Source organism: Sinohyriopsis cumingii, chromosome 7 (genome assembly GCF_028554795.1).
Source record: "Sinohyriopsis cumingii isolate HCF-2022 chromosome 7, ASM2855479v2, whole genome shotgun sequence".
Lineage (NCBI taxonomy): Eukaryota > Metazoa > Mollusca > Bivalvia > Unionida > Unionidae > Sinohyriopsis > Sinohyriopsis cumingii.
The window spans coordinates 18,137,268-18,164,317 of NC_142967.1; the positions used below are offsets into that span (position 1 = coordinate 18,137,268).

At 36.6% G+C, this 27,050-nt stretch overlaps 1 protein-coding gene across 1 annotated transcript in view; it reads right to left on the reverse strand.

Moving 5' to 3' along the window:
- Positions 1-3,543: 3,543 nt before the first annotated feature.
- Positions 3,544-27,050, reverse strand: part of LOC149794795 (actin-interacting protein 1-like) — an 89,689-nt gene continuing 66,182 nt past the window's right edge. Inside the window, exons 15-16 of the mRNA XM_089964451.1 lie at positions 26,341-26,491; positions 3,544-8,518 (exon numbers count right to left, since the gene is read on the reverse strand). Coding sequence (XP_089820577.1) covers positions 8,412-8,518; positions 26,341-26,491 — 258 coding nt within the window. The 3' untranslated portion in view covers positions 3,544-8,411. The remainder of the gene's footprint in view (positions 8,519-26,340; positions 26,492-27,050) is intronic.

Here is a 27,050-nt window from a genome sequence, read left to right on the forward strand (position 1 = left end):
GTGAATTTTGACAAACCACCAGAATTATTTTTGCCTACAAGGTAATTCCCAAACACATAAAGGGTAGGGAGCTTGTCATGACCAAATTCACTGAAAAATTGTCACTATGGACTAACAATAGAACTTTCACCGAGTAACAAATTGAGGACTAATATTCGTTGATCAAGAGAAATATGAATACGATTTCCTGAACAGCAATAAACCATAAATGAAGCTATTATTTCTCAGGCGAGAATCTACATTGCATAGACAAGATGTTATCCAGAAAAGATGAGATGCTATAGCATGTGGGACTATGATGTGGAATCAGTTAACTCAGGGAAGTGTTCTAAGAATGTTCCACTGTATTATCCATTACAGAAGGGTAAGCTAAACAATCCAGAGAGGCAACATTGCTGATATTAAAATTTATTTTCTTAGCGGACTTAAAAGGTGAGATGGTAAATCCTTGACCCCAGCAGTACATCCTTGAGCCCAGCATTAATCAAAAACTGTTTAGTACCACCCCAGTTGAGACAAGTCAGGAACTTTATATCAAGATAAACAACGAGCTAGAAGGGCTCTCTAGATTGTTCCCATTCACAACAAAAACTCTGATGTGAAAATAATTCTGCAGATACATGGCTAGAAGTTCCAGATAAATGCAGCATATTTTGGGATGTATACCAGTGCAACATTAACTGCACCAAGCAAGGTTTGCACTGAAGATCATCCAGCATACCAGTAGCTACATATCAGTGACAAAGGGAGATAATTATAATACTGTAGTATCATTTATTTTTGTTCAGCTCAATTTTCATGGTTTTGTATAGAAAAAGGCATTTTCGTGTGTACTTAAATTCATGGTTTTGCCTGTCAAATTTGCATATTAGTAGGTGTTTAATTTTGTGGTTTAACCTCAACAAATACCCCCCAAAAGAATACAAAAGTACAAAACTATGCTGATGCAAACGTCAGTCACTTTAATTTTTAAAACAATACTACCACCTGTGCGAGCACAAATGAAAGACCTGGAAAGTTCGATACTTTAACCGTGTTTTCGACCAAGATAATAACATCAGTCGAAGCCAATGCAGCCAACAACACTAGAACAATACTTCCATCTCTATGGGCGCAAATAAAACACCTGTCAAGATTAATCACTTTCGCAATGTTTTCGTTTGAGTGCTCAACAAGGAAGCCAGTGCAGCCAACAACACTAGGCCAATCAGTTATTAAAGTACATATGAATGATCTCTTATTTAAACCACTGTCCAAGTTGCACCATCAGTACTTTCTGACGATCAAGGCATTAACACAGTGGCTTAAGAGTGGTAAATTTCAACCAAGAATCCCCTCGGTTCCTGGACTTCCTAACCCTTCAGAAGCTGCAAACAGGGCACAGGCGCTTGCTTACGAGGCAGCTAATGTTTGTGCCTGCCTTTTGTACAAACTGACTTCAACCACTAGACTTGATGGTAAATAAAGAGTACAAAGAAGAACTGAAGTCATGCTTCCACCAGTGGTATGCTAAACAGGTCATGGATGCCATTACGGAAAAAGATGTTACTGGTGACGACCAGTGCACAGTACTAGCAAACCTTGCAACCTCATTAATCAAGCCAATTCATGCTGAATGGATAACTGCAGCTCAAGTGACAATGAGTGAAATATTTGACCTAATTATCAGTGGTTTTGAGAAAGCTGGACTTGTTTCATTCAGCAATTTGGGGATTATTTACCTTAGAAGCATTTGTGAGTACCATGAGAATTAATTGCCACGATGTTGGTACAGTGACTTTGTCCAAAACTCTGTGAAGTGTGAGCTTTAATACTTTGCTGTGATTAGTGAATATACATAGTGTTTCATTAATAATAGTGTTTGAAGAAATATTTATAGTATTGTACAGGATTGTTGTTCTTTTGGATTAAAAATGCATAGATAAAATGAAATGTGCTTTCAGAAGGATTTAAACATTTCAACAATAGTTGTACTTGAATGAAGGATCGATCTGAATAAGTATTAAATTTAATTTTCATATAGTTATTTTGTATTATTTTTTCTTTCATTTTCATTATTACTATTGTCTGAATACCTTATGCTTTTTCTCTATTTTCTTTTTATCCTTACTTACCTCACGTATCGATTTAAGGCAGTGAGTGTAAAATTACAGCTATCGGATACCTTATGGAATGTGTGAATTGAAACAATATAAAATGATTTATAATTCTTGTTTCAAAATGTTAAAATAAAACATAAAACAAACACATATAAAAGCTAATATTTAGTTACCAGATTACAGTATTTACCGTGATTTATCAAATACTAGTAGCTGTGTTAATCTCTAGGAATGAAACACTGTAAGAAAACGGTGGGGGGGGGGGGCATTATCCTACACGGCTCATTTTTTGTTGGGGATTTAAATTCATGGTTAAGGGCAACAACAAAATCCAAGAAAATAGGTCCCCAATGAAAACTGATGATATTACAGTAGTACCTTGTAAGAGTGAATTTTCAAAGATTTTTTAAAAGTATCAATATATGTGTGTGTGTGTGTGTGTAAGTGGGACAGGCAAATTTGTTGGTCTTTTGAGGAGGGCTGGGTTAGGGAGGAAGTAGCAGCCAATAACCAATGTTAATGTTATTATGCGTTGTATTCAATGTGTGCAAATATCTGTGGACAAATACACAGATACTATTGCCACAAAAGGTAACAAAGGGGCCCTGCAAATGTTTTATGATGAATATCATCATCATAAATCATTTCTGCAAAATGATTATTGGTACTGATATTAACTTCAGACCTAACATTAGATGTATGGGCAATACATGTTACAAATAATGTGTGTGTCTCTCTGATTAGCAATGCTACTGTACAAGCTTTAGGGCTGTAATGACAGGTCAAATGAATTGAGACACAAAATCCCTCAAAGAGACTGATGTTTCACTGTCCATCTATTGAAAAACCGATTTTGAGATGACTTTCTATTCAGGAGTAGTAGCAATAAGATTTTCAAGATGGATGCCATGGTGATTCAAAATCAGACTGACATCATTTTCATTCAGTACCAACTAGACATCATATGGGGTCTTTAAGTAAAAATCCCATCTTGATATGACTAACCATTCAGGAGTAGCAATAAGAAATTTTTCAAGACGGATGCAGTGGTGGCCATACTGGATGCCTCTGAATACTTGTAATCATCCAAGTATTTTAGGTGGAGAAATGTTAACCAACTTGAACCAATGGAATGGATGCACGGAGTCTATCCTATATGGAATATGACCAGTAGAGCTAAATACTGATTTTATATAATTATTTGACTGTTGTTTTAGTCAATTGACAACATGAAACAGCTAAAAGTTTCACAAAATAACAAAAGAATTTAAAGTGCCAATGCAGCGACAATGTTTGTGATGCAATTTCAACTTTAGTTGGATTCTTAGTTGTGATTTACACACATTTATTGAGAAATCTCTTTTAAACACAACTAATTTACAAGCCATAATAAGGCTACATAAAAAACATGTGAGTAAGAAATGAAGCTATTTACAAGACTGAATAAAATTTCCATGAAGGTTTAACAAGTTGCAGTCTAAGTATGCGTTTTAAATTATTGTAGCATTGTCTACATTTTTTTCCGACATCAAAAGTACACAACTGACAATAATAAAGGCATGTACAAATAATGCTCATGTATTTCCAGTCTGACTGGTCTGTATAGCATACATATTGAACTTTGACTTATTTTAGGCAAGCGTTTAGCAAAAAGCATACACATTTAATGATAGCCGCAAATTGTGACCAAAAAATTATTCACTGTCAATTAGTCAAATTGTATGACTAATGTTCTAGTAGTATAATTAAGAATGTGGACTAGTGGTCTGTGGTGTTACCAGTGATTAAATGGTTTAATTCTGAACAATGAATAATGGTTTTGGTGTTACCAGTGTTATACTGGTGTATTTCTGAACCCTGACTAGTGGTCTGGTGTTAACAGTTATATTGGTATAAATCTGTACACTGACTAGTGGTCTGGTGTTAACAGTGTTATATTGGTGTAATTCTGAACACCGACTAGTGGTCTGGTGTTAACAGTGTTATACTGGTGTAATTCTGAGCACTGACTAGTGGTCTGGTGTTAACAGTGTTATATTGGTGTCATTCTGAACACTGATTAGTGGTCTGGTGTTAACACTACTTTATGTTTGTAGCTCAGAACATTTAACATTTGTGATGGTGAGTAGTGTTTTCAGATTAATGTGCAATACAGAGACAAAAATCATTTCACATTATTACGTAGCAATGAATAATCATTTCATGCGATTGTGTGACACAGTGAAAGCTCATTTCACATTATTATGACAGTGAATAATTGTTTCACATTACTGTGCGAGAGAGTGAGTGGTCATTTCACATTATTATGTGACAGAGTGAGTAATTATTGTGACATAATGAATAATCATTTCACACAGTGAATAATCATGGAACATTATTTTGTGGACTGCTTGGTTGCCTAATCGGTTAGAGCATCTACCTCAGATGAAAGAGGTCCCAGGTTTGAACCCTGGCAAAGCCATACCAAAAATTTATAAAAATGGTACTAACAGCTGCCTCACCTGGTGGTCAGCATTAATAGGCAAGGGTTAGGACTAGTAAGCCTGGTGGCAGGATAATATGACTGGGTGGAACATGATGTTACATGTCTGAGGTATGATGACCCAGTGATAGACATCTCTAAAAATCACACAATGCAGACATAATAGTGACACGACTTAAAAATTGCTAAAGCTACGTTAAAAATCCAAATCACACACATTATTTGTGTGACAGAGTGAATAATCATATCACATTTTAGATTCTGTGACAAAGCGCACGATCTTTTCATATTAATGTTTAATGCAGAGTGTGGATTACAATAGTTAATAATGCCCGATTCATTTTTACCAGAATAACCAAGACGCTGAAAAGTAAAAAATAAAAACATTGAAGAAAACATCTTCATTGAAGCAGAAAGCTATTAATATGGTGAACCAAGAATATTGACCATGTACAGTAAGCTTTTATTCCACAATGCTATCAACAAGAATAGAAAAACAAGGCCGACAGGGAATAGTAGTGACATTTATACCTCATTATGGAGTCATCCTTTTAGAAAAACAAGGCTGACAGGGAATAGTAGGGACATTTATATTTCATACTGGAATCATCCTTTGAGAAAAACAAGGCTGACAGGGAATAGTAGTGACATTTATACCTCATTATGGAGTCATCTTTATAGAAAAACAAGGCCGACAGGGAATTGTAGTGACATTTATACCCCATTATAGTCATCCTTTGAAAAAAACAAGGCTGACAGGGAATAGTAGTGACATTTATACCTCATTATAGAGTCATCCTTATAGAGAAACAAGGCTGACAGGGAATAGTAGTGACATTTATACCTCATTTTGGAGTCATCCTTTTAGAAAAACAAGGCTGACAGAGAATAGTAGGGACATTTATATTTCATACTGGAATCATCCTTTGAGAAAAACAAGGCTGACAGGGAATAGTAATGACATTTATACCTCATTATGGAGTCATCTTTATAGAAAAACAAGGCCGACAGGGAATAGTAGTGACATTTATACCCCATTATAGAGTCATCCTTTTAGAAAAACAAGGCCGACAGGGAATAGTAGTGACATTTATACCCCATTATAGTCATCCTTTTAGAAAAACAAGGCTGACAGGGAATAGTAGTGACATTTATACCCCATTATAGAGTCATCCTTTTAGAAAAACAAGGCCGACAGGGAATAGTAGTGACATTTATACCCCATTATGGAGTCATCCTTATAAAAAAACAAGGGTGACGGGGAATAGTAGTGACATTTATACCCCATTATAGAGTCATCCTTTTAGAAAAACAAGGCTGACAGGGAATAGTAGTGACATTTATACCCCATTATAGAGTCATCCTTTTAGAAAAACAAGGCTGACAGGGAATAGTAGTGACATTTATACCCCATTATAGAGTCATCCTTTTAGAAAAACAAGGCTGACAGGGAATAGTAGTGACATTTATACCCCATTATAGAGTCATCCTTTTAGAAAAACAAGGCCGACAGGGAATAGTAGTGACATTTATACCCCATTATAGAGTCATCCTTTTAGAAAAACAAGGCTGACAGGGAATAGTAGTGACAATTATACCCCATTATAGAGTCATCCTTTTAGAAAAACAAGGCTGACAGGGAATAGTAGTGACATTTATACCCCATTATGGAGTCATCCTTATAAAAAAGACAAGGGTGACAGGGAATAGTAGTGACATTTATATTTCATACTGGAGTTATCCTTGGTAATATAATAACAAAGTAAATTCAGACAGGGATAGCGTTATTTATATTTCATATTGTATTGATCCTTAGCAATACAATACCACACAAAATTACTTACAAGAGTTGTCATGAAATATATAGTTTTTGCTTGTAAATAACACATGTCCGACTGCAAAGAGTACAGATCAACATTACATAATGATAATTATGAGCTTAGGCACAATCATTATCTGTAAGCATATAATGTAGCAACAATGAAGGGTCTATAGTCTTCACTCCTGGGTGCCCCTTAAAAATTAGTCTTGACTTGGAGAAAATTCCAGCAAAAACTACACCCTCATGCAGACTGTTTTTTCATCAAGTAGATACCCATCTCTTGACTAACTCTTGACATCATTAGGATTTTTTTGTCAGAAATGACACTAGACCTATATACAACTATTACATCCTATCACAATCTTTCTGACTGATATAAATTTAACTTATTTTTTATCTCAATGGTGTGAACTGGCATGCTTTGCCGTCTTAGGGCACCCAATTTTCATTTCATCACATTTTTGTCCCTAGACCCTGATTTGGCTTAACACTGCACAGAGATGAAACCTTAAGTAAGCTGGGTGATTAACCCAGGTTAATTATACACCGGTAATGCAGTATAAAGTTTTTATTTCCAACCTGTATGTACACGGAAATTTGAATGTTTTTCATAAGAATTATTTTTATGTCATTAGACCTATTAATTATTTTTCTGTCATTAGACCTATTAACTATTTTATGTTATTATCCCTCTTTTCTTGTCAATGGTCTTATTAATGATTTGATATTAGACCTTTTAATTATTTTTATGTCAACTGACCTGTTCATTATTTTTATGTCATTAGACCTATTAATTATTTTCTATGTTATTATCCCTCTTATCTTTTTGTCATTGGTCTTATTAATGATTTGATATGTCATTGTTCATCAAATTATCATTATGTCAATAGTTCTATTAGTTATTTTTATGTCATTAGTCTTATTAATTATTTTTATATGTCAATAGCCCTATTAATTATTTTTATGTCATTAGTCCTATTAATTATTTTTATATGTCAATAGTCCTATTATTTTTGTCATTAGTCTTATTAATTATTTTTATATGCCAATAGTCCTATTAATTATTTTTATGTCATTAGATCTATTAATTATTTTTATGTCATTAGTTCTATTAATTATTTTTATGTCATTAGTCCTATTAATTATTTTTATGTCATTAGTTCTATTAAGTCCTTAGTCTTATTATAGCTTGTATTTATTGAGCAATTCAAAATTTCAGGGGTGTCAAGGTTATGCATAACATATGCTTATGGAGTCCATCTTAGTCCAATATAAAATGTATGATGTCATAAAGCAGTAGCTTTTCTTTCTTGAAGTAAACAATGTATCTAATTGCCTGCTCTGAAACAAAAATGTGACTCTTGCAAATTTAATTATGCTGACTGGTTTATTATTCAGATTTGATTAAGATGTGCAACAGTTCTTCACTTTATGAAACCATAAAAGATACAAATCTATATTAACAGCATATTTTATTCCATTCTGCCAAGTTTAAATGCATACTGGTGTAAACCTCTTTCATTCAATCAAGAAATGCTTAAAGAAATGTTTCTTTAATCAGTGCCGACTTTGTCCTTTCCAGGTGGCAAAGTGCTAGGACATGATCATCTTCAAATTTGGTATTGAATACAATAATACTTATATATATATATCATCTAGGAAGAATTTTTGTAAAAATGTTTTAAGATTTCTTGAATGATGACTTAATTACCATCTTAACATTTGATGTAGACAGGATGGCAGTGTTTCTTCCAGCAGACATGTCCAAATCATTCTGAATCAATAATCCAGTTATCTAAAATTAACATCGCTATATTCGTCTATATCACTGCCATTCATATCTGTATGTATAATGAAAAACCATACCAAATATAATAAGAATACATCAAATACACATCTACCATTGCACCAAAAGAGTCAACGGAATACATAAGCTACATATTTAGTGATATGCAAAATAGGATTCCACTTGTAACATGGCAGCCCTAAGAATGTGATGTGTTGGTCATTAAAAATTGATGTTCCAAACTTTCACGTTGTTATCTTGACCAGTTGTCACCAGGGTATTGTCTGAAATCCACGCTATCCTAGTGATCTGTGCCATTCTGTGAATATCTGCAAGAGATGATCAAACATGTACCGTGCTACCTCTTGCGGGATCACACCACTAACACATTTTCCATAGACATTATAATTAATGCTTGATCAAATAAAACTATTTTGTGTGCTAGATGACCAAGTACACAACATATATATGTAGCTCTTGTCTGAAGTGCAAACTTTCTGAACAACCAAAATTATGTGGCTTTCTCTTGAGATGAACACCCCTAGAGTAGGGTACCAGTAAAAGCTACATGAATCATCAGTGTCACACCAGGTAGGAACAACGTCATTTTAGTCTGTCCCAATAAAAATTGAAATTTTGTATGTGCACAAAATGAATCTGTGTTAAACAAAGGTGAAACCATTAATAAAGATTCTTACAAAACTAAAAAATAAGCATTCCATGCTGATCTTACATGCAATAGCCCAATCTACAAGTATTAAGTCCAATGTTGCCACACTTCAAGATGGGTACTAAGCTCAATTTTCAATTAGTGGTCTAAATAATTTATAACATTCATGAAGCCATATGTAATTCACATTATAAAGTGATCTACTTAAACTGAGGTATGTTCTAACATGGCAGGTCATAATACTGCATATTAAACACAACAAGTAACCTCATTATAAAGCAGGCAACTTAAACTGATGTATGTTTTAACAAGGCATGTCATAATACTGCATATTAAACACAACAAGTTACACACATAATAAACCGGTCAACTTAAACTGAGCTATGTTCTAGCAAGGCATGTAATAATACTGCATATTAAACACAACAAGTAACCATACTATAAAGCAGGCAACTTAAACTGAGGTATGTTCTAACAAGGCATGTCATGATACTGCATACTAAACCACAACAAGTAACCCACATAATAAAGCAGTCAACTTAAACTGAGTGATGTTCTAACAAGGCAAGCAGCAGGGAAGTCGTACAGACCAGACGGTTCCAGCAAAATAAAGCTTCCTACGAGAACTTTCTCCGTAGAAGCCTCAGATTGCAAAAATAAAGCCTTCTACGAAAAACAATTTGCGTAAATTCGACACAGAGTGCATTTTTTGTGTGCAAATTATATGATTCTGGACAAGGAAAAAATATGATTTTTTTGGGGGGTGGGTGGGAAAATGATCGGGTGTCGAGTGTGCATGCAAGATTAAGGCTGCAGATACTAATTTTATCTCACAATAAAACAATATAGTTGAAAATAAGATGAGTCCGAAAGCTAGTACAGTTGGAGAACCTCATTCTGCTAGATTAGCGCGAGAGCAATTAGCGGCATTAAAGAAGCTCATTCCGACAAAACGATTATTTAAGAGAAATGTTCGTGGTTACGAAGATGTACAACATGGAATTTCCGAAACTTCGGCAAAATGGTTGAAGCCAGTGACCGGAACAATTGAACAAGTTGTATATGGTGACGAAAAGGATCCAGATACCAGGAAAAGTGGAATTTTTCGCGCGTTGAGAAGTATTGAGGATCAATCACGAACATTACCCGAGCGATTAGCAATAGCAGCAGCAGCACAACAACTTGCAATTGCTGCTGGAGGAAAACCTGGAGATGGAAAACCTGTAGTAGGAAAACCTATGATGATAAAAGGAAAGTATAATATTGATAATTTAAGAGAAAATTTCACCGATGAGGGATGGAACATAATATCACAGCCACTTTATGAAATGTATCCTAATATAGATCACTTTGCTCGACTTGTGGAAAATATGTTCGAAAATCGAAGGGAATTTTTGACTGAAATAGGAAAAAAAAGATATGGAACTCGTGAAGTTTGGTATGATTTACTATACAAAATTTACACAGAAACAACAACAATAAAAAAGATAGAAGATAGGCTTTACGTAAGATATACAGATGCAGCAAGAGCAACACAAAAATATAATAAGGAGCAGAAGGAAGAAAGAAAACAACAGGAGAAAGAAAGAAAACAACAGGAGAAAGAAAGAAAACAACAGGAGAAGAAAGAAAAAACTAAAAAACGAGGGAGAAAAGAAACACCACAGGAAGATATTCAACCACAGGAACCAATAATTCAACCAGAGGAATTAGGAGCTAGACCAAGAGAAAGAACTCCACCTCAGAAAAAGGAAAGAAAATCGAAAAAGAAAAAAGATCAGAGTGATGAACCGCACAAGGATGATGGTTCGTTTATAATTGATCCTAATTTATCTGCTAGAAATTATTTGGATGAAAATAAGTTGTATTTAATCAGAAACTATGATTCAACAGTTGAAATGGCTGCAGATGATTCTCCGGAAAATAAAAGATTCTTTTTGCGAAAAGATATTGATGCTGATAAAGTTGAAACACTTGATTGGTATGCGATGATGTATTTTGGTACTTTAGGAAAACCAATAAGATATTCTGATGAAGATTTTGAGAAATTTACATCGGATGTTTATAAACACAGAGTAAATTTATCACAAGGAAAAGCAAGAGCATCAATTTCAGCAACACCTAAAAAAGATAGTCCTAAAAAATATTATAATCCCACAGAGGAACTTATTTCTAAATTAACATACCCCAAACTCGACCCATCATCTGAAGAAATTTCTGCTTTATTACAACCTCTTCCTCCTCGTCCCCCTCCCCTTTCATTACCTACAGGTGAGGAAAGTTCGCCACCCAAAAGTAAAAGTTCATCACCTGAAAGTGATAGTTCTGGATCGATCTCCTTTGATCTTCGCCATACCCCTCAATTTCCTGAATTACGTAAAAAGGTGTATTCTTCTACAGAGCGCCCCCCCTGGCGACCCGCACCTCCAGAACCAACATCGTCAAACTGGAAGGGTCCCACTGAAAAACTATTAAGACGGGGAATCCACCCCGGGGAGGGTTGGGTATTTAAGGGATCCCCCCAATCTTCACCAGAAGTATATTCACCAGGGTCGTCTTCAGGGACATCACCAGGGTCAACAGAGGAGGAGAAGAAATCTTCATCGCCGTCAGATGAAATATTCTACGTAACGCCATTACAATCTCCAGAAACAAAAAAAACAGGAAGCGGATATATAGTTTGTCCTGACAGTGTTGTCAACGATGTATCTCGCCTCGAAGTATTAATCGGAGGAAAGCGAGCCGGAAATAACTCCCGTGAGGTAGTCAACGAAGCATCAGATATTTGTCAGCGATTATTTCGCGGTGGTATCATCGATTCTCACATTTACAAAGAACTCGTCGATGAACTCATCGATTAAAACAATACAATTGAAATAACATGATTGTTCACAAACATCAGAGCAGACCCAAACAGGTCCGCATAGTAAACTCTCGATTGCCAGTGTACAAATATATTCACGGTAACGGATTCGGCGATATCATTGGAAGTCTTGTCACACGAATAGTACCTAAAATCGGACCCATGATTAAGCAATTAGGATTGAAAGCAATAGGAAAGATCGGCGAGACTGCCATTTCTGGTATTGGTAATTTGGCCAGTAAGGGATTCAACGCTGTCAAAAATAAAATATTAAATTTAGTACGTAAAAAGCAACCCGTCAATTTACCTAGCACCAGAGAAATGCCACCCGAAGTCAGTAAGGCCATAAATGATGCGGCAAATAAAAAAATAAATGATCTAGCGCAGGAAGTTGTTAATACAAATTTAGCTCAGGAAGTTGCTAATACAAATCTAGCAAATACAAGTTTCGTTTCAGGTGATGGTCTTCGTTTTAGACGATATTATTAATAATAAATGTTCGCACAAGTGTCAAATGAAGTATTTGACATGGATGAACCCGTAGGTAGGGATACATCAGTGCGAGATTTTCAGTATTTCTCGTACGATGTAGTTGAGCCCGATTCAAGAAATCGGAAGGAAATTCAAGTCCACGATACAACAAGATATTTTCTTCCATCTGAGGCGTATATTGAATTTGTTGGGAGAATTGTAAAAACCGACAATACCAACTTTGGAGCAAATTTTAAAGTTGGATTTGTCTTGTCAATAACGGTATTATGGCATTATTCAAGAGTGCCACTTACATGATCGATGGAAAAGAGATTGAATCAATCACGAATAATGTTGATATAGCAACAACGATCATAGGACTAGCAAGATACTCTGATGATTTTACCAGATCAGCCGGTCCTAGTATGATGTTCGCGAAGGATAACTCTGATCACCCTGATAATGCCCAATATGAATTCAGGAGACCTAATGATCGCGCTAATCCCGCTGCTCCCGCTGCTATCGAAGATATGATAATTAACACTAATAACGAATACAACCTTGGATTTGCCACGCGAAAGAAAATGTTAACTGGGAATGATCGAAGATTTTCCTGCGCAATTCCGTTATCTCACATTTTTGGATTTTGCAGACATTTTAGAAAAGTTATTTACGGAGCAAAAGATACGATATCTTTTGTTCGAGATGCAAATGATGATAGAGCCATCTGGCGAGAAGCTGGTGCGGCCGCTGATATCGGTAAAGTTGTCCTTGAAAGAATTACCTTGTGGATGCCAGCGATAGTTCCATCGATGATCGTGGAAGAAAAATTATTGTCATTTATGAATCAAGGAGGAAAGTCCATCATGTCCTGGTTGACAACGATGACCGACTCCCTCGATGTTAATATTAACGGAATATTTACCTGGCGAATTGCTTCACAGCAGGGCTCTTCCGCACCTAGACATATCTTTGTTGCTCTCCAAAACATGAATAGATACGATCAAGAACATAGTCACATGGTATTCGATCAATTCGAGGCAACAAACGTTTCGTTGAGAATAAATGGTCAACAGGAGCCATCCGAAGAAATAGCTATCAATTTTGCCCAATATTCTACTGCACGCGCGTATCATCGATTACTAAGTTTCATGGGCCGCGATCAAAATATTGATACTGGATTGCAAATATCACAGCTGGATTTTAATAATCTTTATCCCATCTATTATTTTTCCCTGGAACATCTCGATTTGGTAAAGCAGTCGGTTGTCGATATTCATTTCAAAGCCAGAATTAACACAGGAGGAAACGCAAGAGCAGTTGCAGTTATTCTCAGTGATAGAACAATGATCCTGGAAGGCATCAGCGGTAGAATGAGAGTCATCGATGCACCCGTAGAAAACATGTAACAAATTCCAAATTTAGATTAAGTGATTATTAATATGCCATACGATCACGTCAGTGTAACTCTGACCCCGGGTCAGATGAAAAAACTTCAAACAGCAACAACAGCGCGGCGAGGTTTGAAATTAATCTTAAAAAATAATCAACTTCACGGTGGACCTAACAAACTATCGTTAACTAAAAGTCAACATGGACATTTTAACAGAGCCAAATCAGCAAATACTGGTGTTCATGTGAGTCTTTCCATAGGTGCCATCAGAGATATGGTCAAAATAGGTGGTATTTTCCCTCTATTGGCCGCTATTCCAGGATTGATAGCTGGAGCTCTCCCCGCGATTGGAAAGGCAGTAGGATTGGGTGCACTTGGAGGGATAGGTTCCGCATTAGCAAAAAAAGTTGTCGGAGGAAGATATCGTAAAAAAAAGGGAGGGATATTCCCCCCCCTTCTTGCCCCCCTCCTTCTTGCAAAAGCGATGCAGCGACGACAAGGATCCGGTCTTTATCTAAGACGACCCCCGTACGGATCCGGGTTAAGTCGAGCCTACCAGCCTCAAATTTAGATTTGATAAGTGAAGCAAAAAAAAAGAAAATAAAATTTTTCAGAGGTGTATTTATGCGAGATCAACTACCAGATAAACCGAATCGTACCGAGACAGGAATAATAAATCTCGATGATAATACCGGTCCTGGCACTCACTGGGTTGCTTACGCGATTAATCCTCGCGAAGTTGTTTACTTCGACTCATACGGATTAGCACCACCAAACGAATTTATCAAGTATGTGTCAAAACTAAAATTTCCGGTTTGGTATTCAACGCTTCCAACACAAACATTAGCAGATCCACCAATATGCGGCCCGGAGTCAATTAATGTCCTTGATGCAATTTCAAAATCATCCAATCCTTATCGCAAAATTTTATTTGAATATACCGTAGATAAATATCATGGTTGACATTTACGGTAGATCTCTTTTTAGGAAAGAAAAAAAAGGAACGGGCGACATCGATACATCAAAATTTGCCACGAGGGATGATATTAACAATCTTTTATCGCTGTCAGAGGTGGATCCTGGCGAAGTTGCTGTTTTTCAAAATACCGAAGGAAGATTACAAACCAGCAACGTCAAAATAACTGATATAATCAAGCGAGACGAATACCGCGATCACATTAGTCAGTTTACTCGCCAATCGGAGATGGTATTAAAATCTATTGCTGATATCGCCGATATTATAGCGAAGTTACCCCTGAAGGCCAATATCGCGGATGTGGAAAAATCCGACAAAGAGTTATCAGCAACGTTGCTTCTGAAGGCCGATAAAGCATTACACGACGATCTTCAGGACAGAATGACAAAAAGACTTAACAAGCTAAATAACGACCTTAAAAAACTTGACGATGCCTTAGCTAAATTTAGCAAAAAATTTGACGAGAACATAAAAACATCCAGCGATACTTCCTCCGCCGCAAACGAACTAGCAAAGAAAAAAGCCGATCAAGCATCGCATGACGATCTCAGCGAGAGAATAAGAAAAATCAACGAGGATATCACTGAAATTCTCGCCGATATTACCAAAATAAATACCGCGATGGGTCAGAAAATCGATAAAACATCAATCGACGATCTCAGCGAGAAAATAAAAAAAATCAACGAGGAAATTACTAATATTCTTGCCGAAATTAACAAAGTAAATATCTCGCTGGGTGAGAAACCATCAATCGACGATCTCAGCAAAAAAATCAACGAGGAAATAAAAAAACTCGGCGATGTTGTTGTTCCTGAATTTACCAAGGGGGTTAACGTGATGCAAGGACAAATAAATGAGAAAATAAAATCCATCAACGATGAAATTAACGTGGTACGTGAATTGGCGCGTCAAAAGTTAGATACATCAACGTACGACGGAAAAATTCGAGATTTAAACACGAAACTTCTTGCTGCAACAGCAAAGATTGACCAATCCGTCGATAAAACTGGTCACGCCACTGACGTAAAACAATTAGGTAGGGAAATTATCGAAACAACCACAAAAATTAACAATATCAACACAAAAATATCGTCAATGAACCTTGGAAGATTATCGCGAATTTCGATACCAACGGAGGTAGAAACAAAAAATATTGTCTGCAATGTGCCATTTGTGTTTAAGACATACAATTATGATTGGGACCCTGAAAACGGTAGTATCGGATTTTATTTCACCGTGCCAATTACCGGCGTATATCGAGTATATGTTATTTCCAAGATAAAATTTAAAATACAATCGAATCGTGAAATTCATGAATTCTACCCCGGATTTTTTATTATTTCTACAGAAAAAGATATCGGTATATCATGCAATCTAGAACCACCAGATAGAACCACCACAGGACCGGTGGATTATTTTGTAATTTTCGAATATTTATCGAAATTGGGAACAGTTGGTATTCCAGGATAAACAGTAATCATGCAATTGTTATCGTAGATTAATAAATGACCGCATCTGATTACCGCTACAATCAGGCGCGATCATGGCAGGATTCGTTAAAAAAACTCCTCGACGATTATCAGATAAAAATAAAGAAATATCAGCGCAGATTAGTTACCATTGATGTTGCTGTTTACGCAGTATCTGCGGTAGTCGCTGGTGCAGGAATAATTTTATCCGTAGTGACAACAATCGCGCCAATTGTAGCAACAATAATAATCTCGTCAACAACAACAATTGCCGGTGTTTTAAATACCATCGCGAAAAAGATATCCTCGTGCACGAGTGAAAAGTTATCTTCGTACAAAAGTAAACTAACTAAGATCAATGACGCGTACTCAAAATTATCATCGTTACTTTCGGAGAGTCTTAATGACGGTATTATATCCGATCTAGAATTTTCTTCGATTATCAGTATCTACTCGGAGATTGAACAAATGAATATTAATAATGTCCGAGTTAGCCCAGATCGTGACAAACACGACGCCGCCGACAACAACGTTAATATCGTTAAGTTCAACGAAACCAGAATTTAGCATTAATTTTTCAACACCAATCAGCGTCAACGAAATTGCATTAACACAATTGCGCGTCTACAATAGCTGGCCTAATGTTAGATCAAAATCATTCGGTAATTTGATGCCAAATAATTCACTTGTTTTTGCAAATAAAAATAAACCCGATGGAACGCCAGATTGGATCGTCGTTGGTATACCAACGGGCAGTTATGAAATTGATCAGCTGAATAATGAATTTACCACTAGAATATCAAATATAACCGGCGATGCTACTCCGGGAATAAAGATATCTTCACATGATCCAACGTTGTCATCAATGATAGAAGTGAAATCACCGTACGTGGTAGATATTTACCAATCATCGATTAGAAATATATTAGGTTGGCCCGAGGTCGCACCTCTGGTAGAACCAAAAAAATCGGATGTTATTATTCCAGGTTGGTATGATGAAACCCTTCCAGAACTACCGGAACCAAAAAAATCGGATTTTACAACCGACGAAGGATGGTACGAAAATACAAAACACAAACCTTTGATCCACAGCGCCATCAATCTCATGAATAACCACAAATTTAACCTAGTAATGTTCGCTTTCACTTTTATTAACGAAAGAATTCTCTCATGGCTGCCTCTTCCTAAAATCCCCCCAGATGTGAAAATCTTCGACGCTACCAACATTAACAGGATAATAGCCCCCATAGACGGTATCTTGGTAAGAAGAACACTAGACGAGTTTATTCAAGAACACGAATTACAATTAAATTTATTGCGAGGATCATTTCATGAATGCATCCTAAATAAATCTGGTTCATGTAGCGAAATTATAAAGCACGTGAAAATTTTAAATCAACTTGCGAATGATATTGAATATTATCATGATATGTTTATTCGGGCGATAGTCGACGATATATCAATTGCCGACTATGTTCTCCCTATTAGCAAATTCGAGTTGATCAAAAACTCAGGAGAAAAACAAAAATTCATGAGAGTATTTGAATTAACCGAGGAAACACTGCCAAATTTCAAATTTCCCAATTCTGATTTTGATGCGATGAGAAAATCCGTCACTGATACCATTGATGATTTATTTCCGAAATTACATGCCGCATGGACTAAAAAAGTACATTCAGAATTGATTCTTAAACACAATAACGATCCTGACAAATGTGGACGACATATATCGCCGGATATCGTTAATATAACGGAAGTTATCACGATTTATCTTCACGCGGATGTTGTCGAGGGTAGCTATAATGTTGATTCGTCAGTGTCGAATCAAGCGAATCAGGGATTTGTATTGTATTCGTTTTCACCTAGCGCATCTCCTGGTTATTTGATAATAAAAGAACCAATGAATCCGTTTTACCTGCGATGTCATAATCGATTGTTGACGAGAATAAATTTCAAACTAATGGATCAGAAAGGAAATTTACTTGATATACGAGGAGAAACTGTAAGTATCAATTTACTAGTAAGATCGTGAGAATCTCTGACTCCTGAATCTATCTCCCAGGAAAAAATGGGCGAAAAAAATAAATAAAAACCAGGGGAATTTTCAAAATTAATCTTTTTTTTTGTTTTGTGGAGATATTCAGGAATCGGAGGATTCCCTAATTTTACTTTCATCGACAAGTCTTTTCAATTGTCTGACACGCGAACTTGTAATTTTTCGTGATTCATATGCGTCTGATAAAATCAACCTAGCATTCTCCACCAACATCGATAATTTAACAAAATCCTCAATTTGATCATCGTTGACTGTCGAAAGTGATTGGTATATTGCAATCTGGATCTTTTTTATTAATTTGTACTCCGACGGCAGCGTGTATTTGTATTCAAGTTTTCCTTGAACAATTGTTTCGAATTCTGATCGGATTTTATTTGTATCTAGATCCGATGAAAGATTTATTTTTTTCTTCAGATCATCAATCGCTCCAATGATGTCGTTTACAGTTTCCTCATTCATTATATTAATTTTGTAATATTCAATTATTCTTCATCGATTTCCGAATCAAATATTATTCGAGTATAGGAAAATTTAATCCACGAATCAGCATCATAAGAAAACGTTGCGTTGTATTTTCCTTCTGCCACTCGTTGTACCGAATGTGAGTCAATAACGAAATATTTTGCAGCTGCGGACATCGACTCGAAGGCGAGTTCCTCACCTGTTGTTTGATTCACTGATTTAACAGCCCTCGAATAATTAGGAAATCCACGGGCATTACCCCTAGAATTTTGACTCTGCGTCGCAACTCGAAGGTTAGATAACTCGTTATTAAGTTTATTACCGTCAATGTGGTCGATAACAAGTCCAATTTCTATCGGTCCCTTGTAGCATTCGTATATGAATCTATGATTCGAATAACATTCTGTTCTTTCATTTCTTTTATGGACTGTAAATTTGAAATATCCCGAATTACAAATACTACCAACACGATGTTTCGTTTTTATGTTTCTGACGTTACCATCTTCAGATGCCTCGTAACCCTTGATGGTTGGGTGTGATCTATACTCGTTCGTGATTTTCATTGCAGGAATCGTCAATTTCATTTCCATATACAATATTCTGTTTGTTTAAATCGTAATTTGCTTTGAATCGATTAATATAATCTTCTTCGCAAGTTATTATCGAGGAAGATTTTCTTTCATAATATCTCCGTAACTCACGATAATTTTTCCCTCCACAGGACAAACACAACCGTGTCTTTCCTCGAGTGCCAACTTGGCAAACTAAACATCGTTGTGGTCCCTTGCTACCTCGTCGAATCGCATATATGTGAGCTCCGCAATATTCACCTCTGCAGGATTTATCGCATGATTTTGTTGATCCGACTGTTATCCATTTGCATTGCATTATATAATTTAAACATTTGTCTAAAATATAATAATGGATGCATTTGATCTTGATGAGGCAGAATATATCATTCCAGAGGTAGATCGTGCGAAGAAGGAATTCTTCGATGATGGAGCGATTCATGTTTGGTCAACTTGGAAAACTAACTTCGTTGATGCTACGATGAATCTAGAGCGAGCGAAAAAGATAATTGAGCATATAAAAAACTCACATAAAGAAGAACGATTTATTTTCGGAATAAAATTTATTGCACAAATGCCTGACGACACTTGGATAATTCGCGATAAACGAGATCCAGTACGCGGCGGTAAGAAAAATGTTGTTCTTGATAAGAATTCGAAACCGGGATTGTTATTGGGAATTGACGGTCCTTATTATGCTAGGGCGTATCCTTCTAGCGCTGTTGTCTATGGAATTTATCGGCTGAATAATAATCCTGACATGAAAAATCTACCTGCGATGAAGGAATCACCGAAAATAAACTGCGTTGCTGAGCGCGTTATCGAGCATATGAGGAATGCCCGTCGAGGATCTGGTCTGACTCAATTGAGATTGGATAAAATTAACACGTGGGCAAAGACAGTTGTTGATGGTGCATCGATTGACGATGTTGCTGCGTTGAGCAAGAAACTTAAATTTCCTATCACGGTTAAAACACTATCGGGAGAAATATTATATTCATCGCCGTATAGTTCTCGAGGAACACCAATCGAAATTGTTGATCATAATTCGCACGCATGGGCACAGTCGGTTATGATATTTCCACGAGATCGTTCTGTTAAATTTTATCCCGTTGATAGTGCAAAGGATAATTCTGATGCAATGTTTAGGTATATCAAAATATTAGCCGCGTCTGATCCAATATCGGTCTGGTTATTTTCGAGCGAAGAAAAATATGACCAGTTTATCTTGCCGCGAGGAGATATTTACCGTGATGAAATATTACACGAATCGATGAAAAATATCGCAGTGAAGTATTCGACAAATCCAGATCAGTTATTAACGAACTGTTTTACTATTCCATCTGTTGCTGCTCACGCTGCTAGAGAGAGAAACTCGTGGAAACCTACGAGGAATGAATTTCTCAATGATATTCAACTTAGCTGTATCGAATACGGTCATGGAGGATTATGGAATACCAAATATTATTTCGAAGATATGATCTCCGTTGATATGAGCGCATGCTATCCTGGAAGTTTCCTCGGATATGGCGATTGTGCAGATTACTTTGCTAAATTTGGTCATCCAACTAGCGAGATGACGAGAGTTGCGATTAACGGACCGTTACCTGATTTTGTCATGACAGGATTCGCTCACGTAACTTCGTTCGAACTTGCTGAAAATTTACATAAAATTTGTTATATTTGGTTTGGTCGGCATTTATCTCAACGAAGATGGGTCCCTACGGTTTTGTTGAGATATATGCTGGATTCGTCAATGTTAATATCGTTGACGGTAAGCGAGGCGATTATATCGTATAGAAAGCAGACCGAGGTGTGGTTGCCAACGGATTGTGAAAATGCGAAGGATATCGGAAGAAAAATAATTGGTAAATTTACTCAAGGAGGATCAGTTGATCATAAACACCGACATGCTAGGTTGTTTATCAATGATGCCGAGATGGATTTTATTATCGCCGATACAGTGTCGAGAGGAATATTCTGCAGCAGAGAAAATATTATCATTGATGGAACGAAGTTAGGTACCGTGATTAGTTATCTTGACGGAGAGTCAGCGCAGTATACGCATTTAAGGTCGTCAATGCTCGCTTACGTCAGTATAAATTTGTTATCGATGATAAATAAATTTTCTGATATCGCGGTAAGGGTTGCGATGGACTCGTTTTATATCGATAAGAAATATCAGTGTAGATTGGAAAATTTAATCACTGATGGGTCTTGGGGAACTTGGAGAATAAAAAACGAAGATATTCTAGATTATTGCGAGGACGCGGATGTGGAAGATTGTGATAAATTTCATAAGGATAAATGCGATGAAGTATCAACTGCCGCATCCGCATTCGATCCGATTTCGCGTAACAAATTCGTTTACATGAACGGTCCTGGTGGTAGTGGTAAAACAACAAGAGCGATAAATTTATTTTCAAAATCCGATATGGTTGTGTTGACTCCAACTCATAGATTAGCGCGAGAAATAAGACAACGCGGCGTTAATTCTTGTACGTATCACAGTTATTTCAAGTACAGCGGTGGATTATGGGATTCGGCTCGCATGGGAAACAAATATATCAACAAAATCATAATATTTGATGAGATTTGCACGGTAAATCTTGTCACGCTAAAATCATTTCTGGGTTGGCTGGAGGGAAAAAATACCGCTGTGGTAATGTGCGGAGATCACGGTCAACCTGATCCTATTGATGGCGAATCTCCTCATGAATGGCTTAGAAACTTCGTTGATTATTATGAAGAAATTGACGCTGATTATAGATCCAATGATAATTTACTGACCGAGTTTAAGAAAATAATTCGATTACAACCGAATAAGTTTCAATGCGATGTAATGAGAAAAATAATCGACGAGACTCCGATGGATATTTTTCTAAATTTGTGGCGTCCAGATCATCTGATTGTTGCTAGCAGAAAAATTATTCGCGATGCTATTCAGGAAATGTTATTCAAGCTTCATTGTGAGAAATTTCCAACATTGCAGGTACCGTTGTGTTATAGGCCCGCTGATACCAGGAAACAAAATATTAATGTTACTTTGCCATGCGGAGAAGAAAAAATATTAGTTTTGAATGATATTATTTTCGTTGATATTAATCTTGTCAATGATGCGATAAACGCAGAAAGATCTCCATGGAAACTCGGATACGCAACAACGATACATTCATCGCAGGGATTAACAGTAGATGGCCAAGTTTGGATCGTCGATGATAGAATTTCCTGGTCAAATTTAGTTTATCTAGCCGTGTCTCGAGTAAGAAAATTATCTCAGTTAGGTAGAATTAAATTTCACATTAACGACGATGGCGGTAATTGAGTATCCTTTGGTATTATTTGTAATTCCTCCTTGGTAAATCCTCGTTGTGGTGCTAGTGAATCTAAGAAATAAATTGCTGGTCTTCCTGACGATCTTGTTACAGCTGATATTTTATGTGTAGTAACGCTCCAAGTTGGATCAGTTGCTCTTTTTCTTCCTCCCTCGGCTTCCCCCTCCTTATATAAATATCTGACCGTGACGCTACCTAACACAGGTGGAATAGTAGAATTTCGCTTTAGTGGTATATTTGTTTTTGTAATTGCAGTTGCGGGTTTCATTGATATTGTTCGTGTTACCTCGTTATTTAATGCATTAATCACGTGAGGCAATCTTGTTACCCAATCATGAGATCGTTTATCCTGGATAAATTCTCTCGCGTACTGATATCCGAATAATCTTTCTGCTAGTGTTTTGTTGAATCTTTCAACGATAGCTTGATTACGATGAACACCAACTATACCACGTCGGATTTTAACATTATTCTTCTTCATCAATGAATTAACCGCACCGAGGAATTCTCGTCCTGGATCAATCTGAAGAAGTTTCGGCCATGTTAACGGAGATCGCGAGTAAATTTTCTCAAATGCCTTTGAAACTTCTGTTGCTGTTTTATTTGATAATGGTTCTGCTTCCTTGTACCTACTTGCAATATCAACAACCGTCAGAACATATTTGTATGTAACTCCGTCAACGGTATCGTGAGGAAGAAACATTAAATCAGCCTGATGAACTTCATTAGGGACACTGACGGAAAAACTCGCATACGGTATTTTTTTAGGTGGAGGAAGATAAATTTGCCAGGCCGCCTGCCTCGATAGCCACGATTCAGCAACCGAATGCTTTACTTTTGCTGCCTTAGCAAGTTTAGCAATTGCTGATTTTCCTCGCCAAAAACCTCGCGGAGAATAATATATTTGTTCCATTATAATCTACCCGCACCGAGTACTAATTTACCTTTCATCGCGCCTTTTATCAACCAGGTTGCCAATTTCTCCTTGAAATTTTTATCAGGAATTGCATCTATTGCGTGAATTAATCTAATATCAGCGAGATGTCTTTGTTGTAAATCCCCGCTACGATATGCAAGATCGTGGTAGTAGCATGCGTTATCAATAGCGTTTACTGGATCTTCACCGAGATTTGGTTGATCATTATTGTTGAGTCTCATATCTAGCCTCATACCGGGTCCGCAGTAATTATATCCTGGCAGATGCTTCTCTCCGGGATATTTCGCCCAAGGAGCTCCAGGTAGATTTGTTAAGGAGGCGGCGATGTCTCCTCCGGTTCTACTTTTTTTTTTACAAATCTAAATTTGATTGTCTTGCAAACTGCGCATTCACCCCTGATTGCGTTCCTGTTGTTGCGTGTAACGATTTCGATTGGATTTATCGTATCTGTGCGCGTGCGACACTTAACACAATATAGATCCATGTATTCTAGTAACATGAATGTAATTGATTTTTCGGCCACGAAGAAACGCGAGCAAATAAAACACACCGCGGCGTTACCAAATTCGATAAGAATGATAATCATTGGACCGTCAGGATCTGGAAAAACGCAGTTGTTGCTGAATTTGATAATGCGATGGTTGAAATGGGATAAATTGTACTTGGTTGCACCATCCGTTGATGATCAGCGATGTTATCAAGTACTAAAAGAATTTAGCGATAATACTGATGAGGGCACAATAGAATTTATCACGGATATCAATGAAGCTCCATCGGTGGAAAATTTAGATGGCGATGTTAATAATCTTGTTGTTTTCGATGATGTGATGCTGGATAAGCAGACCAACCCAGCTAGGATATTTTCGCGTGGCCGACACAAGAATACCGATGTGATTTACGTGACGCAGCGATATACGCAAATTCCAAAGGTGATTAGAGACAATTGTAATATTTTATCGGTATTTAATGGCGTTGACACTCACACGCTGAGAAATATTCATCAAACTTGGTGTAACGGCGACATGGATATAAATAAGTTTAAAAATTTCTTCAGTCACGCTCAGGCAACACCGCATGGATTTATCACGATTAATCTTCATGATCCGCGCAGTAGGTATCGAATCGGTCTTGATCAAATTTATTCATAAAATTTGCAGTCTTTTCCCTGCAAACTTCATCGACACCCGATCATTTTCCCACCCCCCCCCAAAAAAATCATATTTTTTCCTTGTCCAGAATCATATAATTTGCACACAAAAAATGCACTCTGTGTCGAATTTACACAAATTGTTTTTCGTAGAAGGCTTTATTTTTGCAATCTGAGGCTTCTACGGAGAAAGTTCTCGTAGGAAGCTTTATTTTGCTGGAACCGTCTGGTCTGTACGACTTCCCTGCTGCTCAAGGCATGTAATAATACTGCATATTAAACACAACAAGTAACCACATTATAAAGCAGGCAACTTAAACTGAGGTATGTTCTAACAAGGCATGTCATAATACTGCATATTAAACACAACAATACAATAAATAGGATACTTAATAAGATGACAACTTAATGCATTTTCCATGGCCTAGTACTAAAATCAGGCAAAATAAGTAACAATTATGAAACAAAATGTAATACAATGGGATCTTTACTGGCCTAACCCTGTCCCTACTTTAATGGCCTAGTACTAAAATCTGGTGAAATATGTAATAATAATGAAACAAAATGTAATACAATGGGATCTTTACTGACCTAACCCTAACCCTACTTTAATGGCCTAGTACTAAAATCAGGTGAAATATGTAACAATACTGAAACAAAATGTAAGTAATACAATGGGATCTTTACTGGCCTAACCCTAACCCTACTTGAATGGCCTAGTACTAAAATCTTGTGAAATATGTAACAATATTGAAACAAAATGTAAGTAATACAATGGGATCTTTACTGGCCTAACCCTAACCCTACTTGAATGGCCTAGTACTAAAATCTTGTGAAATATGTAACAATAATGAAACAAAATGTAAGTAATACAATGGGATCTTTACTGACCTAACCCTACTTGAATGGCCTAGTACTAAAATCTTGTGAAATACGTAATAATAATGAAACAAAATGTAAGTAATACCATGGGATCCATACTACACCTGCATGATAAGAAACACAACGGCATACTGAGGGCTTTCAAAGGACAACTGTACAATTTTCAGAGACGCAGTACAAAATATCAAATACCTGTTAGAAAATCAATTGTGCTATAAAATAATGTTCGATACTTTTAGAATTTTGTCCAAAAGAAAAAGCCAGTGATATGAGCCTTGTACAACCAATATATCAACAGACTGTATATAAACTGCAAAACAAAAGTCATAATCAGAAAACATACCTCCTTGCTTCCTGCTTATGTAACAGCTTCATCTGACAATACCCACTGGTCCAACACTCACTTTGTATACCAGTTATACAAAAACCCTTTGACCAAGTACCTTAAATCCATATACTATTTGTGCTTCACTTTGTTTCCATGGTAATAAAAGAAATATTGGATGAATCAGAAGTATCAGAAAGGAAACTTTAACTCACTTCTCATGGGTCCAAAGTTTGTAGACATGTATCACAAGTTTGTTCACATGTGTCCCAAGACTGGCTGAAATAACCATAACCGTTTGATAGTTATGCTTCAGAATAAAAAATGTTTATGGTTTCATGGTTAGAGAAAATTAAGACAGATGGATAGAGTGATAGCTATATCCACCCATATAACACCATACTACCTAAGAGGGTTTGGGGGTGGTGGTATAAAGTTACGGATACTTTCATACATGTAGTGGTGATTGGAGTGGCGACCAACCTTCCTCCCCCATAAGCTGATTCTGCTTCGTATTATGACTTTCCTACTATGCGTGTAGTAATGAATTATTAGTTTGAATGTCCAGCAATATGCTGAAATAACAAATTACTTACTTTTCATTATCGTATAGTTTTTCATCCTCGGTGCAGCCGGGTCCCAGACTATTGCCCCACTATCCAGACTACCTGTGGCAAAACGACTGGAACTGGGGTTCCAGGCAACACAATTTACACGGGCAGTGTGGAATGTATCTTTAAATATTTCCTGTAAATTTGGACAACACATGAAAAATTAAAGGAAGTATAACAGATTAATAATACGATAGGAATAGATCAATATTTTTATATTTTAAAGAAATGTCTTTTAAAAAGATGTTAAGTAAAAATGGTCTCTCACTATCAGGCACCACAGTATAACAGTCCTTTGTGTGAGATTGGTGTATATCCATGGATACAATTATATTACAGTAACATAATGTACCCCAATATATGGTGACCTCATTATAACAGTCCCTTGTGTGAGAAGGGCCACTGATACAATTACATAATAGTAATATAATGTATGCCAGTAAACAGTGACTTCATGATAACAGACCCTTGTGCCAGATTTGCCATATATACAATTACATAAAAATAATACAATGTACCCCAGTATAAGGGGATCTCTTCATAACAGTCCCTTGTGTGAAATGAACCATGGATACAATCACATAATAGTAATATAATGTACCCCAGTATAAGGTGACCTCATTATAACAGTCCCTTATGTGAGAGGGGCCATGGATACAATTACATAACAGTAATATAATGTACCCTAGAATAAG